At 43.1% G+C, this 18,359-nt stretch overlaps 1 protein-coding gene across 2 annotated transcripts in view; it reads right to left on the reverse strand.

Annotated features, from left to right (window-relative positions):
• Window positions 1-186: 186 nt before the first annotated feature.
• The window catches only part of LOC114784543 (zinc finger MIZ domain-containing protein 1-like), a 91,009-nt gene continuing 72,836 nt past the window's right edge, over window positions 187-18,359 (reverse strand). The window contains exons 1-19 of one of the 2 annotated variants that reach the window (XM_028970015.1): window positions 17,374-17,497; window positions 9,175-9,307; window positions 8,883-8,997; window positions 8,362-8,570; window positions 7,765-7,963; window positions 7,248-7,538; window positions 6,980-7,156; window positions 6,809-6,892; window positions 6,557-6,725; window positions 6,192-6,333; window positions 5,441-5,651; window positions 4,951-5,056; window positions 4,668-4,828; window positions 4,372-4,439; window positions 4,209-4,277; window positions 3,844-4,088; window positions 3,460-3,623; window positions 2,609-2,872; window positions 187-2,443 (exon numbers count right to left, since the gene is read on the reverse strand). In XM_028970015.1, coding sequence (XP_028825848.1) covers window positions 2,336-2,443; window positions 2,609-2,872; window positions 3,460-3,623; window positions 3,844-4,088; window positions 4,209-4,277; window positions 4,372-4,439; window positions 4,668-4,828; window positions 4,951-5,056; window positions 5,441-5,651; window positions 6,192-6,333; window positions 6,557-6,725; window positions 6,809-6,892; window positions 6,980-7,156; window positions 7,248-7,538; window positions 7,765-7,963; window positions 8,362-8,570; window positions 8,883-8,997; window positions 9,175-9,206 — 2,814 coding nt within the window. In that variant the 5' untranslated portion in view covers window positions 9,207-9,307; window positions 17,374-17,497 and the 3' untranslated portion in view covers window positions 187-2,335. Of the gene's footprint in view, window positions 2,444-2,608; window positions 2,873-3,459; window positions 3,624-3,843; window positions 4,089-4,208; window positions 4,278-4,371; window positions 4,440-4,667; window positions 4,829-4,950; window positions 5,057-5,440; window positions 5,652-6,191; window positions 6,334-6,556; window positions 6,726-6,808; window positions 6,893-6,979; window positions 7,157-7,247; window positions 7,539-7,764; window positions 7,964-8,361; window positions 8,571-8,882; window positions 8,998-9,174; window positions 9,308-17,373; window positions 17,498-18,359 lie in introns of those variants that run through there. The other variant, XM_028970014.1, reaches the window with a different exon arrangement.

The following is an 18,359-nucleotide window of genomic DNA, read 5'->3' on the forward strand; positions in this document are numbered from 1 at the left end:
TATTGTTAAAGTGATGGAATGATATTTCAACTTTCATAGGGGAAAAAAAACTGAAAACATAAAATAATTTAGCCAAAACAGAAATAATAAAAAGGATTACATTATTTTAAATGGGATACAAATTTAAAACGATCTTTTATCTTTTAAAAACTGCATGTGCTAAAACAACAAAAACAAACAAAACAGTATTATATAATCATTTAATGTAAGGCTGTGATATATTTGCTTCATAAAATACCACTTGTACATATTGACATTGACAAACAGTTTTGATAAACACATGGTTCCATTAATTACATTAAATGCCCCTGACTTGATAAGACACACTGAGTCTGACATCGGTTGTTCTCATTTGAAAAATAACATGATGCTTAAAATTAATATTGCTTTATAGGACCAAAAATGCACAGTATGGCAAACCAATTGTTCAATGAATCCCCAAATATTTGCTGCCAATGGCTATTTTGTTCTGGGGCACATCAGGGCAGTCATCAGGCATTAGGTGGATGCTCAGTTTTCAGGCTTGGGGTGTGGTGCTGAATGAGAAACGGGGCGCTGCAATCACCATACAGAGATTTAAGCATGCTAAAGCTACAATGCTAACATTGGGCTGCACAGGAGATAGTGATGATAGACCAACCCAAAGGACAACCAGATATGAACCGGACAAACATCTTCTACAACAGTACAAAAATATTCACAAGAATATTTACAATAGCTTCTTCAGATTTTTGTTTTTCTAAAAAATAATACATTTGTATATTAGACAGCACTCATATAGTGTATTTAGGGGCATAAAGACGTGGACAGATTATAATAGTGTTGACTGAACTATCCCACATAATGCAACATTTTTCCAAACTTCCCAAAGGTAGAATAACTGCAGGCAGTGCAGCGGTCATCCAAGTGTTAACCAAGGACCAAAACTGTTGTTTTTTTTCTTCTCCAAAACACAATAGTGCCCAGTAGAACCTCACACATGTGAACATGCACAAAAATACACATGTAGAACCATTTAAGCACGGATGGGAACCATGCAGAGGACATCACAGAGCAAACATCTGATACAAAGATGTCCGTACAAAACTTGTGTCTCTGAGTATAGTGTTGGTCGCTGGTCATGTTAGCATAGGTGCTAAAACTTCCCACAGATCTTTCACACTGTATGCTGCATGCATTTACAGCTGTTGACACAACATGTCTCCATTCTTATCATTATTGATAAGAGATAATACCCTCAAGTGTCTGTGTCATAGGCTGTGGCTGTAGTCGCAGTAACACACACACACACTGTGTATTATTGCTTCAGCCAGGGCTAGTGCTAAGGGTGAAAGTAGGTTGGTACGGTCCAGTACTACGTACCGCTAAAAGATTCAGCTAAGACCCACACTCAAAACCGGTCATGGTCTCAGATGTAATGTTATCTGCGACAACGTTCTGAACTTCTTCTGAACGTTCTCAATGCTCAAGCTTCCACCATTGCACCAATGTCAAGAGTTTCTAATTTAGTTCTACTCCATACAGATATTAAAATTTTGAAATCGTTTTTTCAAGTATACTTGAGGAGAACTGAACAATATGAAACAACAGAGGTTGTGGTAGTAGTATAGGCAAAATCTACTTTCACCCCTAATCAGGACAAGTGATAACCTAGTAAATGGAGGTCAGTGACGGACCAGATGTAAAATTTGAAGAGTTTCGCACTGAACTCTCCTACTGTCTCATTAACTGTGAAGGTTATGACCTCTGGAAATGTTCGCAAAGTGAATAATATTTCCCTTTAAATTGTGTTCCTTTTTTGCATGATCATACTCGTTGTGCTTTAAAGTCATGTGCTGAAAACAGACAGTGCTACTGGTTGTTGTGGAGAGAACAGCTGGGATGGCTCACGTAAGAATGGAATAACAATGTTCAAAATGCTACAAAACGCACTAGTCAGGATGGACGACTTTCCGTTCAGGTGTAATTATTCCTTTGGGAAAAAAAAGAAGAGTACAAAAAAAAAGCTACTACACTTTCTTAATGTGCACACAGATCCTGTGCGTCATAGAAAATGATTTGATAGCTGCACAGTTTTTTTTGAAGTTCAAAGGATGTCATTATATGGCAACCAGTGCAAATGCTAGTAGAATTCAAAACAATGTTCAGTCAGGCTGCTCCGGCTTTGTGAACTGTGTTCGCAAGGAAGAAGAGAGGGGGGAGTGCATCTTTTTCAGTTTTTTTTTTTTTGTTTTAGCTGAGTTTTTTAGGACTGAACAATTGCCCCAGACTGCGCGGTTGGCCACTTCAGACTTGTCCGACCAAATCCATCACTTCACCAGCTAGACCTTCCATCTCAGTTATTTTCAAACAGGGACAGAAGGTCGTCGTTGCTATTGCTCTGCAGACCTGGAGGGTCCAGATAGTTCAACAGGTCATCTGTGGCTCCGAGTTCAGGGAGAAGCTGTGTAAGACACAAAACAATTGGTTAATTTGGTGAAATCTGATTGGCAGAGACACACATTAACAATACATTTCAGGTCGTGTGTGTGTGTGGGGCTGTTTTTGACTGCTAATTATAGAAATTAGCTAATTAGTATTAATTATTAGTATTTTCACAGTCACTCACATCCAGAGAAGGCTCAGGCATCTCTGGCACCACATGACCCACATTCTGCCCATCTAAACTGTTGGAAGGATTGAAGGGTAGGTCCGTGTGCGGGTGGCTATTGGTTCCAGGTGGTGCTTGGGACTGAGGGGGCTGCTGGCGCGAGGACTGGACAGAGCCACTATGGTGTAACGACTGTCCTGACTGGTTTCCGGGGTGGGCTGGCCCATGCAAGTTCGGCTGCATGGGATTATGAGGCTGTTCAGTGCTGGCAGAATGAGGTACCTAAGAGAAGAAGAGTGGAAAATGAATCATTAGAAGTAAGAGATGTCAACCAGCTAAACAAAAATGTCATATATTTGAACCACACCCTAAAAAGAGTTCTCAAAAAACAAAGGGTATGGAGAACTATTGCCGTACAATCACAACCCAATTTGACATGATCAAAAGATATTTAGTTATACAAAAAAAGACAAAAATGTCAGGTGACTCAATTAATTGACAAATTAGTAAAGCACTGGGAAAGTACATCTCACAATGGACATCCACATGCCTTTTATGTCACTATGCTTTCACGCCAATTTTTTTAAAGATTTTTAAGGACTTCCTAAACAACAAACATAATAATTATTATATATTACCATAGCATTGCAGAATTGTTTCTATATGCAAAACTTAATTTGGATTTTAACACAATTACTGTGTGAAATTGGTGAAACAAGCAATGGAATTGATTAGACATTTTTTTGAGGACCCCCCCGATCAGGTCTCAAGAACCCCCAGGGATCCCGGGACCCAACAAGGGCCACGCTGTCTTTCTGCGAAAGGAGAAACTAAATTCCTGAGTTGAATTTAGATGACTGTCCACTCACTGATTCAGGCAGGCTGTGGCTCAGTGGCTTGTCGGCGTTTATGTGAGTGTTGGGGATATCGGGTGGGTGGGACAGCTGAGGGCCATGCATGAAGTCATTCATCGATGCCGCTCCGGGGTTCCCGTGTGGAAAGTCAAAGCTTCCGTGTCCCTGGTAACTGTTGCCTAAAACAACGGATAAAAAACAAGATTATCACATGCTCCACAACAGATCAAAAATCGACAAAGTTGTTTTCATTATACAAAGTGCATTGTTTGTTTATAATAAGGAATGAACTATTATTAACAGCTACATCATTATTTTACATTTTTTAAGTATGGTAATCTGGAATTATTATTTCTAACCACAATAGCACCTCATTTTAAACCATGTTGGGTCCCTTACCTTGGCTACCATATTCATTGTTGTTTCCCCCTTGCTGGTGAGGCATGCTGGGATACGGAGAAGGACCTGGGCCCAACTGTGCAATCATGTCCATGACATTGGGCATGATCATCTGACTCGGGCTCATGGTCTTAAACCTCTTGGCCATAGGTCCATCGGGGTCCTCCTTGATGTGGATCTCAGATTTTATAGCCACAGGCCTCCAGCTGCATGTTGGGTCGATAGTGACTTCTTCAAACTCTGAACTGAATAGGAGGAATTACAATAAACCATTAGATTACACTTTAAACACAAATGTTTAAACATTTTAAATCATTTTTGGAAATAGAATGAATAAAGCTGCAAAAGAACCAATAAAATCTTACTTTTGTATCGCGTTCAAGATGCCCCACATATACTGGTCAACTTCCAGTCCTTCTAGTAACGCAGTTTTACTGGAAAGTGAGAGATGTAAACATCAGTGACATTAATTCACATTATTCACATGTACAATATAGCTGAAAACATCAACTTCAGAACTTTGCTTACTTGCATACTGGACAGCGCCACGTGCCTCGTTCACAGTTCAGCTGCAAATACGATTCCAGATCAAAGCACTAAAGATAAAAAAAGAAAATAGTGTCACTTAAAAATATAGATGTAAAACACAAATGTAATGCAGTTTCATACCCCATTTGGTGGCCCATTTTGGTAATCATAATATTATAAGCGAGGCATTCATATGACTTTCCTGGGACTTTTTTTTGCTTCCTTTACTTTTTTACTTTCATCACTGCCCAGCATGCAACACACACACACACACACACACACACACACACACTTACCTGGACATGTTTACAATCATGACCTCTTGCAGGCAGCTGGATTCGCCTAAATGTGATTGGACACTTCAGTGAGACTTTGATGGCTGTCTGCTCCACGCCGTCTTCACCATTGAGCGTTGTGTTCCCCGACGAGGCTGCTGCGCTGCTGAAATTTCTCTTCACTTTGAGAGAACAAAGATAACGAATGTATGTGAGAGAGAGTGAGACATAGGCTGATAATTTGAGACCTGGTATAGTCAGACTGCATTAAAGACAAAAAAGAAACCGGTAGATCCATCATCACCTTTGGTGATGCAGTGTTCTGCAGGCAGGAGCCTCTTCTTTAGGAGCCCCTGCAGGACGGAGCGCACCGACGGCCGATGAATCAACTGCAGCACAAACAGGTGGGACTGTGGACAGAAAAATTCAAACAACTCTGATCAGTGAGCTGCCATTGTGGCCTGAAAACAACGTTTTCATCTAAAAAAGAGCACCTTCTTATTTTTGTTGCCTTGTATTCATGGACAACTAGCTATAAGTTCCAATTAAATAAATAAGCCTATAAATAAAGTGGCTGTATCAATCAAAAGAACATGTTGTACTGAGTGGAATATGTCTTCTAAAAAACTTTACCTTCTCCTGGGTTGTGACTCAAGCCACTGATTGTTGAGACCAGGGTTCAGTGACCATTCAAAACTCATGATCTAATTTAGCATGTGCTAAACCCTTCCTAATCCGCTAAACGGTCCGCTTACGTTAGCGCAGGTGAGTCAAAGGCTGAGGCAAATACTCACACAGCAGCAGGCCGTGACCGTGATCTGGATGGTGTTTCTCCCAGGCTGGCACACCTGCTTCAGGTGCAAGGGCTTGTGGGAAGTCTTGTTGTCTCCTCTCTCGATGGTGAGAGGTGTGGCGTTGACGCTGACCTGGACAGATGCTGGCCAGTTTGTATTCATCTGCCGGTCCTCATGGTGGTAGCACTTAAACTGCAGCTCCAGGTCCGACCTGAGGGTGTACGGGACAAAGATGCAAATATGAAAGTAATTGTTTTAGTCATTGTGGTACACAGCAAACACAGCACACAACGTGTCTTCTGCATTTAACCCAACACCTTGTAAGCAGTGGGCAGCAATGAAAGGCACCCCGGGATCAGTGTGTGTGGACAGTACCTTGTTCAATGGTACCTTAGTGGCACCTTGAATCCACAACCTTTTCCTTAGTTGCTATGCCACCACTGCCAAATATATGCCTTGGAATTGGCAATGATATCCCAATTATGCCATTTTATGGCCATACAATCATATTAATAAACAAAATAATCAAAAAAGTATTAGAGAAACCAGTCACTGCTGTAGATTACAGTCAGCAGATCACTCCTGTTGTATCTGCGCACCTAGTAGATTATCTACAACAGGAATTGGTTATGCAACAGTGTTTTGTCATCTGATCACTGAACTATTTGTGTTGAAGCTCTCTCTGTTGCCAGAGAAACACAAACATGAGCTGTTGCTGGGGGACATGCAGGTGTGTGTTCCTCACTCTTACCGCCACATCAGGGTCTGGTGCACGGTGGGACGCAGGTGGAAGACATGGTTGCTGACAGCGAGGTTGTGCTCGAGACGGAACGGCTCCAGTACCACACCATCGCGAACGGGGAAGGTTAAACGCAGCTCCTCGTTTGGGTTTGCTGAATGGAGGAAGACAGATATTTAAATTGTGAATTTGCATTAAATTTCCAAATTCAACTTTTTGGTAACTTCTTGATATTTACATTACATTTAAAGTTATGTCTTGCTTAAATAAATGCTTAAATAAGTTTAAATAACGGATCATTAGTATTGACATATCACTGACATATTAGGAGGCACATCAGTCTTTCATAATAATATACACCCGTATTTAGTTCTTACAAGGCGGGGGAGGGAGCGCAGTCATATTTGGTTTGATGTCGGGAGGGAAGAGCGGTTTGACGTCCTGGTTTGGGGAGAGGTATGGCGGCATGTTGGATCCAGGGGTCATGGGCGGCGTGGGGTTGCCTGGCACTGGTGAGTGTGGGTAGTTACTGACTGGTCGCGGAGGCTAAAAAAAACAAATAAACCATTACAGTCTGAAGACTTGATAGAAATTATATCTGCACTGATATATGACATATCTGTCCTTACACATATATCCTTGGTCATATTTCCTTGGTTATACTGAAATGCGCTTCCAGAGAAGTTGTTATTTTGGCCATTAAATGGCTCTTGCTATAACAGAAGAGCAAAACCATGGTCATTATTATTCCATTTCAATTACATTCTATTTGAAGATTTTGTGTTTTTGGTAATACTGACTTTAAAGTATTGTCCCATGGCCACACTGGGAGGAGGGTACTGGCCAGAGTTCTGCTGGCCCTGCAATCTTTGTCCAGGGTAGTTGGGGGACGGAAGAGGCCGCGAGCCGTTTGGAGTCGGGTACTGCTGGTTGGGAAATTGACTATTTGGTCCGTATTGCTGGCCTCCATAGTTATTCTGGTGAGGAGAGAACAAAACACACACATTCCAAAACCATTTAATTACTACAACCAGCTGGAATTTTTCATTTGAAACCACGTTCACTGACCTCCCCAGGGTACTGCCTCTTCATGCCTGGCATTGGCATATTCTGAGGTCTTGGGCCCGGGTAGCCCTGTTGGGGCATCCTTTGAGCATGTCCCACGAAAGGCCCCATGCCCTGTGGCCTGGCCTGGTTCATACCCATCGGCCCCCCACTCATATTGGCAGGGTTCATCCCACCACCCATGTTTCCAGGGTTCATGTTCCCTGGCATAGAAGGGGGCCCACGGGGGCCAGGCTGGCCCATGAATTGGTTGCTGTAGGCTTGGTTTGGTCCCATCTGGAAAGAGGAACACATCTGTAGGAGAAAAGGCAGGGTGGGTTAAACGTAGCTGGCTATATTAATATGGTTTATGTGTTTATATGGTTTATATGAATATGGTTTATGTGTTTATGGATTATATTAATATTGTTTAAGTGTTAATATGGTTATGTGAGCTGTTTTACAGTTTGTCTAATTTATCTAATGATGTTATATCATTTCAGCTATAGTTCAAATGTGCTAGACAGTCAAAGGGTCTTACCGGGCCGTATTGGTTCATATCCTTATTCTGAGTTTCCTGTAGAGCAGCTACCGTTGCTGTGGCTGTTGCCGTTGCTGTGGCAGCAGCAGCTGCCACCGCAGCAGCCGCCGCAGCTGCCGCTGGCTGGGTGAAGTCAGATGGAGGACGTGAGTGGGGTGGGATGCCCATGCCACTCGGGGTGCCTGGGCCTCCTGGGTAACTGCAAATCATGCTATCATGTTAATTGAAAATGTAACATTATAATATGCAATATGCTGTAACAACCAGTAAACAATCATATATTATGCAAATAAATATAGTTTTTTTGTACAAACAAACGATAATGATAAAATTGATTGATTTTGGATTGCTGATTTTTTTTTGCAAGGCTTTGCTCCATTTCTTCTTGGCCCATGACATTAAATTTCAATGAAAACCGTATAAAATACCATTAAAACATATCAATACAGCCAATCTTAAGTGGCTGTAGTGACCATTAGCTTATAACAAGCAAGCTAGGCCCCAACAACCTTTAGACCCCACCTCAAACAAAAACGGCCCCATTAACCACCCCCAAAAAGGCCTGTGCATGGCCCTAAAATGACATAAAACACACACCTGCCACCAAAACCCCCTCCACCGGGGTAGTTAGGCCGGCTGTACTGCATGAAGGGCTGGTTGTTGTTCCCTTTGGGTGGGAACTGCTGCTGCTGCCCTGGAAACTGAGGTGAGCTAATGCCGGGGTTACCTCCTGACATGGCGGTTGCCATGTGGTTGCCCGTGGGGTTCATGGGATTGTTGGCATTGGCCATAGGGTTCCCTAAGACCTTCAACAATAGAATAACACCAATGACCAATGTGAGTTTCGTTCTTCAACAGGTGTGTGCTGAATGAAATCAATATCAACTTTTCTTTTAAGGTGAAACCAGTGTCTCCAGCAGTCATATGATGTATGATGTTAAAAAAAATTCACAATTTAGGTACAGTTACAAAACACTGCAAATTCGTCTGCAATTAGCCCTCAGCAAAGGGTTAAAAAGGGCTGAGAAACCTCTGTCTCGAGTTCAGGTTAAATGAGTAGCTGCCGCTGGGCTGGGCCCGGCCCTGTCGTCTGTGTTTCAGGATGGGTGTAGTTTTACCTGACTCTGTGATGTGTTGGTCACGCCCCAGACAGTCGTCACCACTGATAAAGAGCCGGGAGGCTGATTTGCGTTTTGTTGCCAGGAAACGGAATCATATGGAAATGACCCATCGCTGTAAACAGATGAAACAAAAGTCATGATGTTCCAATTTTGAAAAAAAAAATGTAAATTTTAATAAAGCAGAAACAAACACCTTGTTTTTCATTATTCACTTTAAGTACAAACGACTTGTATTAATTAGAATTGTATTTGTAAGATCTTACAATAATAAATGAAACCATAAACTGACCCATGAGACAGGCCGGGCTTCATGGAGTTCATGGGTGGCTGGATGGCTTTTCCTGCTGGATCACCCTGTCGACTCTTCTGGTGCCTCAGGAGGAGGAGGCGTCCAAGCTCCTCACACCAGGACGAGAGCAGAGCTGAGAACAGAGACAATGAACAATAATTAGAATATTTTCTTAAATGCACTTAATGTACTAGTACATTTTAAAACAAAAAAATAATAATACAAACATAAACTGAAAGTGATTGCCATTGTGAAACACTGCAACAAAGCACACGTGCACACAACAAAATGTGTCCTCTGCTTTAAACCATCACCCTTGCTTTGCTCGGTGGCTACTCAGTGGCACCATGGTGGATCAGGATTCGAACTGGCAACCTTTTGATTACGGGGCTGCTTCTTTAACTGCTAGGTCACCACTGCCCAGAATTTCAAGAAAGAGATCATTTTTTTCCATCGTCTTTGATTCAAAAATGTAAACCTTCAGCCTCAAATCAAGAATTGAGTGAAGATACTTTTCAGGTGTTTCATGAACTATCAAGTATAATAATCAACATCAAAATAAAAGATGCATATACAGTACAGGCCAAAGGTTTGGATGCCTTCAGTGAGATTCTACCAATGTAAATGGTCACGAAAATAAAGAAAACACATTGAATGAGAAGGTGTGTCCAAACTTTTGACCTGTACTGTTTATAAGGACTAAACCTTCTGAATGAATTTCTACAAAAGAAAAAAAAAAGATTTTTCATAATATTCATATTTTTTGAGGTATAACTTGTATAATGCCATTAACATTTTAAGAAATATGGCAAGAAAACTATGGGTATCTTATCTTTATGTAATTGTAAAGATTTTCATTTGGACAGGTCCTTTAAATTGCAAGACTGCATTGCACCACCATCGCCACTAGAGTGCAGTATAATCACACCAAAGGTCTCGAGGTATTAAATTGCTGCTCATTCACAAACTCAAATCATATGCTTTGATGTACAAAAGGCCACTTTTCCTTTCCATTCTGATGGGGGAAAAAACGAAGGTAGGGTATCTGCCAGTATTGGTGATTCTTATGATTCCACGAGGACACGTGAGCTCTCGGGTTACCCCTGTATTATTCCCATTATAAAGAACAGCATGACCAAACACCCCCCCATACAGAGACAGGGACCATAAGAACAGATGAAAGGCGCATTGTTCTTGTCTTGCAGGTAGTTGCAAGACCTCTTCAGCTACTGAAGAGGGTCCCTCCATTCTAGCTACTGAAAGCTCGCCAGCCCCGGAGGACACTTCCTGTTTCATTAGGACCCCGCTCACACCAGCCTGGCTGTGTATAGATGTGGAGAGGAATACAAAAGACGGGTACAGATGGCGCCAGCAGTCTTTCGTTCCTCTCCTAGCCCCGCCTCCCTCTGGTCGGGCTACAGCTGAGCAGCTGTATTTTTCCTCTCTGTGGTTTAGGGGTGGGGGGCAGGTGGCAAGTGGCAGGTGTCTATATCCAGGGGGGCTGGTGCAGCTCCTCAGGGGTATTGATCCGACATAGCCGGGCCAGAGATGAGTGATCGAAAGCTCCCCTCTCACCTCCAGTCAACGGCTGTACAAAAGGTATAAAAAGGAGCTCGGGGGGCAAGGTTTCGTGAGCTGGGAAAAAAGTGGCAGCTCTAAAATGGTAAAAATGTGCTTTAATGGTACACTGATGCTTTCTAATACACTCATGGTACAACAGGAAAAAACCTGCTTCAGACCAACCCTCTCTCCTCAGTTTCACAACACAAAAAAAGAGCCAAGACACCAAAACTGCCCGAACAATCAAAGCATGGATGTGCCATCACACAGATACTGAGATCTGAGGAGTTTTAAGGTTGGAAGTTCTTCAATCCATTCGACCGGTATGGCAGTGATGACAGTCAATAATAAATAAAATTCTTATTAAAAAAACTGACTACTGAGCAAACTGGTTAAATATGATTATGCCACTCTTGATGGTTATAATAGTGGTACTTGTAGACCCAAGGTATATAGCCAATATACCATAAGAATGCAATCAGAGCTGCAGCTTTAGTGCAATATTTAGAATTTGTTCCATTTTTTTTATAGAAAGAGACAGCTGGGGTGGCAGATGCCCAGAGCTCCTGAGAGTTTATCTAAACTCACTGCATTTTCATTAACTATTTCAGAACGATGACAATATAAAAAAATTATAAAATTAAACAGCTGGTTTGTCAAGGTACCCGCGAGAGTCTCAGATATCTGCCTTCTCAGTGCAGACAAGTGGGACCAGTGGGGTCAAGGCTGCTCAGAACTGTGGGCATGCCTGCCCAGGTCTCTCTAAATGGCCCACAGCTGGTGGAAAGACGGAAGCTGCGTTATCTACTGCGTTTTTGGATGTGTCGAGGTCCCATCCTGACCTTCTGTGCCGCTGCCAGTCTCAGGACGGGTGCCAAAAAGATGCGAATAAATCACTGCACTCATTCTCAGGACCCAGGGCTGCCAGTGCCATGCAATAACCGAGGTGCCCTGCACAGCTGGCACCAAAACACAGACTCTGTCATTTGTCCAGATGCCAACCATCACCATCCATGCCAGCTTGGCAATGTGAGCACCACTGGTTTTGCGGTCAGAGTTTTGTTTACAACTTCTATTAAATATTCTAACATGTCATGCCTTATTACTTTTACAATAAAATACATAGATAAAAAAGGCTGCAATTATGTCTCAAGTCTTCTGTATAATTAAAATGGATTCTATTTATTTGCAGCCACAGGAGAGAGTTTTTAAGGTAGCATCTGGTGTATTAACATTTACAGCCCTGTTTTCAAATCACTACTATAGGGGCAGGTCCACTAATTTACATAAATACATGGATAAAAACAAGAATACTTAACTATATCTTGAAGAAGAGAAACTAAATACCTTTTTTTTTTGCTTGAGTGTCATTATTTCTGTCACCCAGAACACAAACTGAAATGATGCCTTTAGAAACAACATCTTAAAATGGGAGGGTTTACAGGGATGATTGACAGCTGTCATTCTGCACCAAATCAACTGTCGTGACTAAATACCATGCTTAAATGAGATTTGGGTGCTTCATATTCCTTTTTCATAAAATATCAGATATGAAACTGCCCTCTTTTTTTTGTATAAAACCCCTTTGTCTGCGAGTCGAGTGATAGCGTCCTTTCTTCCCTGCCATTATTGATAGAAGACCCAACACAAAATCAGGACAAATGATTAGACAACACTAGCGACAGATACCAAACAATCCAATAATCCAATCCAATAATCCCACTGTGTTCAAAACACGAACAGCCGCATCATAAAACCCTAGCGGCAGAGGACCTCACCTCCTACTGAGCATTAATTCCTTACACATCAATCCCACAATCCCTGCTAGCCTAAATTCAATCTGCAATCTGTTAATGTGTCTCTGCTTGGAGTCTGAAGAAGCTAGGGGTGGGGGGACTGGACCACCCCCCAGATCTACATCTTCATGCTTTAATTCGGTAATGTCTTCAACAGGTGGGTTCAAAACAGGGGAAAGTCTGAAGGCGGCGGTGAAAACTATTCCCCACCGTCCTTCAGCCGCTAATGGACATCCTGCTTGGGTTTAACTTCTTCTGTGCTTGAAGGATGTTGAAACCGAACAGTGAAAAACAGAAAGCAATGTAAGGTTCTGGTGGTGTTTTTTTTTTTTATCATGCATTGCTGAGAATTAATTCCCTGGAAGAGACATTCCAGTGATGAGCTGGAATAAGACATGATTAGGCAGCTCAGTGAGTGTGTACCTGTGTACTCATAACCATGGTTGGGCTTTAATGGAATACATGTAACAGTGATACTTATTTAGAACATATAACCTATCGGTCTACATTTTGTAAGTCATTTTTAAAAAAATTTAGAAAAATAAATAAAAGAGTTTTAGATATTCAGTGATTTAATGTATTTTAACATGTTGAATAAGTAATCACAGTGATTAACATGTTCATTTGACAGCCCTAATATGTACATATAAATATGTCACATAACGGCTACACAGTGTGTGTGTGTGTGTGTGTGTGTGTGTGCTTATATTGTGGGATTAAAAACAGCAAAAGAGACTATGGCTCACAAAAGCAGTATCTTAAAAGAGCCAGACATTCCCCTGAGCAACAGGCTGCCGTTAATGAAACAGGGAGGGCTAAACGAAGTCTGCGTCTATGGTGATCCTAATTAAGGTCCAGACATAAACAGACCGGACGGGACAGAACAAGGATATGGCGACGAGGACGTGACCCCGTGAGCTTCCTCTGCTACTTATTAGAAACATGTATGCTGAATATACACTGTTGTGGTTCAGCTAAGGCCAGTTGATATTTGTGCTTCTTCTCTGTAATAATAATTACAAAAAACTCCTAATGATAGCAGTGGTCCTTTTTGTCCATTGACGAAGAAGTGGCTGCTACGGGCACAAAATCAGCTCCACACATGGCTTCCCAATCCAAACAGGGTATTCTTTTTATATAAAAACCTCGGTCTGTTAAATTAATGGTCAGTACCAGAACAGAGGGCAGGATTTAACCAACCCTTTTTTGGTAAAAGGAGCTACAATTATCTGCTACCTCTGGGTACAAGAACCTTTTGAAGAATGCCTTCCCTTCCAAAATGCGCAAACAAGCCTAATTAGCACTAGCACTTCTATAACTGATCTACTGTACATGGACTGTGAATCGATGTAACACTTGCAAATGTACCGTGATGATGCTTTAGTTTTTGTGGGACTTGACGTTAAGCAGCTTTTTCCTTCATGACGGGACATGATCAGAGATAAGGCAAAAAAAAAAAACTCTTTGTTGTTGGGGATTAGCTAAATTTGAGATGCAGTCAGGCTAGGTTAGATGCCAAAAGATTTAAAACATTCCTACCAACTGCTGTAGAAAAATAAAGGGAACACAACACAATGTAACTCCAAGTCGATCAAACTGTCCACTTAAGAAGCAACACTGATTGACAATCGATGGTACATGCAGATATGCAAATGGGATAGACAACAGGTTGAAATGATAGGCACTTAGCAAGACGTCCCCAATAAAGATGTGGTTCTGCAGGTGGTGACCACAGACCACTTCTCAGGTCAATTCGCTTTCTGGCTGATGTTTTGGTCCTCTGTGATTTCTGGCGGTGCTTTCACTCTTGTGAGACTTGAGTCAGTGTGAGCTGTGGCAAGAAGGTTTGCTGTGTCTGTCAGGGTAGTGTACAGAGCATGGAGGTGCTTCCAGGAGCCAGGCCACATCAGGAGAGGTGGAGGAGGCCGTAGGAGGGCAACAACCCAGTAGCAGGACCGCTACCTCTGCCTCAGTTCAAGGAGGAATAGGAGGAGCACTGTCAGAGCCCTGTAAAAAAATGACCTCCAACATGGTCAGAAACATACTCTATGAAGGTGGTATGAGGGCCCAACATCCACAGGTGGGGCTTTTGCTTACAGCCCAACACCGTGCAGCACGTTTGGCATTTGCCAGAGAACCTCGAGATTGGCAAATTTGCCACTGGTGCCCAGTGCTGTTCACAGATGAAAGCAGGTTCACACTGAGCACATGTGACAGACGTGACAGAGTCTGGAGACGCTGTGGAGAACATTCTGCTGCCAGCAACCTCCTCCAGCATGACCGGTTTGGCAGCGGGTCAGTAATGGTGTGGGGTGGCATTTCTTTGGGGAGCCCTGCATGTGCTGAGGTGGCCTGACTGCCATTAGGTACCGAGATGAGATCCTCAGACCGTTTGTGAGACCATATGCTGGTGCGGTAGGTCCTGGGTTCCTTCTAATGCAAGACAACGCTAGACCTCATGTGGCTGGAGTGTGTCAGCAGTTCCAGCAAGATAAAGACATTGATGCTATGGACTGGCCTGCCCAATGAGCTCATCTGAGACACCATGTCTCACTGCATCTACCAATGCCACGTTGCACCACAGACTGTCCAGGAGTTGCCGGATGCTTTAGTCCAGGTCTGGGAGGAGATCACCTCATCAGGAGCACGCCCAGGCATTGTAGGGAGGTCATACAGGTCGTGGAGGCGACAGACACTACTGAGCCTCATTTTGACTTGTTATAAGGACATTTCATCAAAGTTGAATCAGCCTGTAGTGTGTTTTGCTGTCAGCACATTCAACTATGCAAAGAACAAAGTATTTAATAAGAATATTTAAATAATTCAGATCTTTTGTTTGTGTTCCCGTAATTATTTTTGAGCAGTGTATATCCTCTATGGAAAGTCTCAAACTCTAATGTCTTATAAGTGAATGTTACTATGAGAGAGATGTATGCTTCTGTACAAGGATTAGATTATGGGTTGAGTGTTCTGTGGGAAACGGCTCACTACCCTGCCTGGCATGGCCCATCCAGCCTACACACACATATTTTTAATGCTTGGGGACACAGGCCAACACACATATCATTTAAGAATGTGTATAATGGATTATCTGTGCATTCCCAAAAGGCTGTAATACACTTATTATACCTCAACATTTTATCAGCACTGACTCAGGGCTGCGCTGCAGCTGTCTGTGTTTGCAATTGAAAACTCGGCCTGGGCGCTGTAAGTCGTGCATCGTACTGTGTGCATTTTCATGTTTTCACTGGCACTAGAGATGAGTAACTGTAAACATATGAGTCTGGGACCGCAAATAAAAATGAATTAACAATTAATCTTTATCACCGGTTGTTGGGCACACTGCTGAGTCCTCTACGGGAAAGCAGCGAGCAAGAGTGAGAGAGCTGCAAAGAACAAACGGGCCATTCATTTAGAAAAAAAGTCACTAATTAACGGGTGGAGGGACCCCCCCTCCCACTGCCACCTTCAGTCTGGCCTGTCTTGTCTTAGCACGCTCGCCATCTTACACAAGCGCTGCTGAGTGGGTTCTCTGTTACACCCGAATCCCCGCTCACGCCCACAAGCCCTAATTACCAGTCGGTGGAGGAAAAGTCCCGCTGGGTTTACACTCATGAGTGGCGTAAGTGAGGGGAGCTGATCACATGATTAAATCAAACACAAAAAGTTAGGAACTGTGCAAATACGGCGTGCTCATGCTGACGGCACCAGTTCTGACAGCCGAGCACCTTTTTCACGTTTGACTGGATTTCCGTATGGCTGCAGCTTTCCAGCTAAAAACCTGTTGCCGTAGAGCAAACACAGGGATTAGCAGCTGTTTCTGTTAAGAGAAACTGAAAAAAAAAAGAATCTCTCCAGACCATCTCCTTTAAGAAGGTATTTTTTTGCTGTCGCCCAATCCTGAATTTTGGCACAAAATCTGACACTACACAATATGTCAATATGTCACAGATATAAACAAATAAAATAATTTTGACCAATCTGGTAATACTGGTAGTGACTGACTTAAAACGTGCTCTACAGAAATATCATATGTTGGCACCATCTACTGCTATTCCCTTATTTAAAAAAAAGATGTGTGTGTGTGTGTGTGTGTTTAGATTTTTCTCAGTTCAGAATGTTAGGAGTGTTTGTGCCCCTTAAGTTACTCTAACACCTCAGCCTCATCTGCAACAACTCTCCATGCCCCAGGGGGCATAATGAAGTCAGGTTAAAGAAATATGCCCCTCCACATCCACTGTCCTCCTAACAGCCCCCCTAAATCCCTGTCTCTCTATTCCCTAACAGTACCGCAGCCTTTCAGCAGTACCACACACACACACATCAGTTCAGTCACAGTGCCACCCGCATCCCCATCGGCTACCCCCCCCCCCCCCCCCCCCCCCCAGTCCATTTCTGGCTCTTTTTTCCCCCTTTACCGCAGCCAATAAATACCCAGCTGTCTCTATCACTGCAGCTATTTCTCACTGAAGTGTCTCCCCACATCGACACACCACCTCTCCCCACACTACACATCAATTATTCATCACCTTTCTTCTTTATGTTTCACAGCCAAGAGCCAATCAGAGACGAGTACATCAGTAACGCTGTCCTTGTCCAGCTGTAGAAGTACGTTTGTAGAAGAGAGGGAAAACACGCTGCAAGACAACTTCGCCAAGCGTCAAACCAGAGAGGCAGGGGAGGCAGAGAGAGGAAGCCCAGTAAACCACCATGCCTCCGGGGTGCGTAATGGGTTTTAACAATAGAGAGAGAGGGTAGTGTGGGGGGGGGGGGGGGGGGGGGGGTAAGGGGTTAAAACACAGAAGAGGGAACAAAACCAACAAAACAACTCATCTCTCCTCACCTCAGACGTGTGCGCCTGCTACTGATGTATCTCCCTCTTTTCTTGTCTAGAGATCCATTGCCGGCTCTCCCCACATACTCAGCCTGGCCACTTTGCCAGAAGGGGAGAAGACAAGAAAAAAAAACACACACACACACACACACACACACACACACACACACACACACACACACACAGACACACACAGACAGCTCACATTTCAAACTTGCGAGGGGGGAGGGGCTTAATGTGCTAGACAGCCTGGGTCTTGGCCCGAGCCCAGGGCTCTGTTAAAGAGAAGAAGCCCCAAAATCAATTCGCTCGGAGGCGCACTGGTTCCACGGGCAGCGTTATACCCACGTTGCCTAAGACCGAGTGGATGGGGACGCTGTCTCTCGAGTTCCCCTCATGCTTTGCGTGTCTTTAATCCATCATAACAGCCGCGCTAATTAAAAACAGGAGAAAGAGCCGGCATGAAAGCCGTGCCGCTCCAGAGAGGGCAGGAGGCCGGGCTGCTGGACGGAGGCGGTGGGGGGTCGGGGCTTGAAGTGTGGGAGCGGGGGTGGGGCCAGACATTAGTGGACATTTGTCTTTTGGCGTCGGGGAGAGAGACAGAGACAGAGAAGTGTCTCTTCTTCCATAAATAATTACGCAGAGTCAAACATGCAGACAGACAATGCAGCCTGAAGCCCCCGCATACAAAGCAAAACTAAAAACAACCTTTATCCTTTTCAGACAGTGTCACGTCTAGCTGGACAAAACCCACAAACAGGGCTCAAGGAAAATGTACATTTCTTTAAAACACATGTGGATGGCATATAAAGCATATTAAGTTTGAAACAAACTTAAAAAAAAAAAAGAAAACTAGACTTATGCTGCCAACAAGTCTCAGACACATTTCCTAAAGAACAATGTTTTGTTTTTTTGCTAGAGTACCCATCATCTTGAACCTATTCTAATATAAATTGTTAATTTTTTTTAGGGGTGGTTCCATGCAAATTACAAAG

This window comes from Denticeps clupeoides, chromosome 2, assembly GCF_900700375.1.
Source record: "Denticeps clupeoides chromosome 2, fDenClu1.1, whole genome shotgun sequence".
In the NCBI taxonomy this organism is placed as follows: domain Eukaryota; kingdom Metazoa; phylum Chordata; class Actinopteri; order Clupeiformes; family Denticipitidae; genus Denticeps; species Denticeps clupeoides.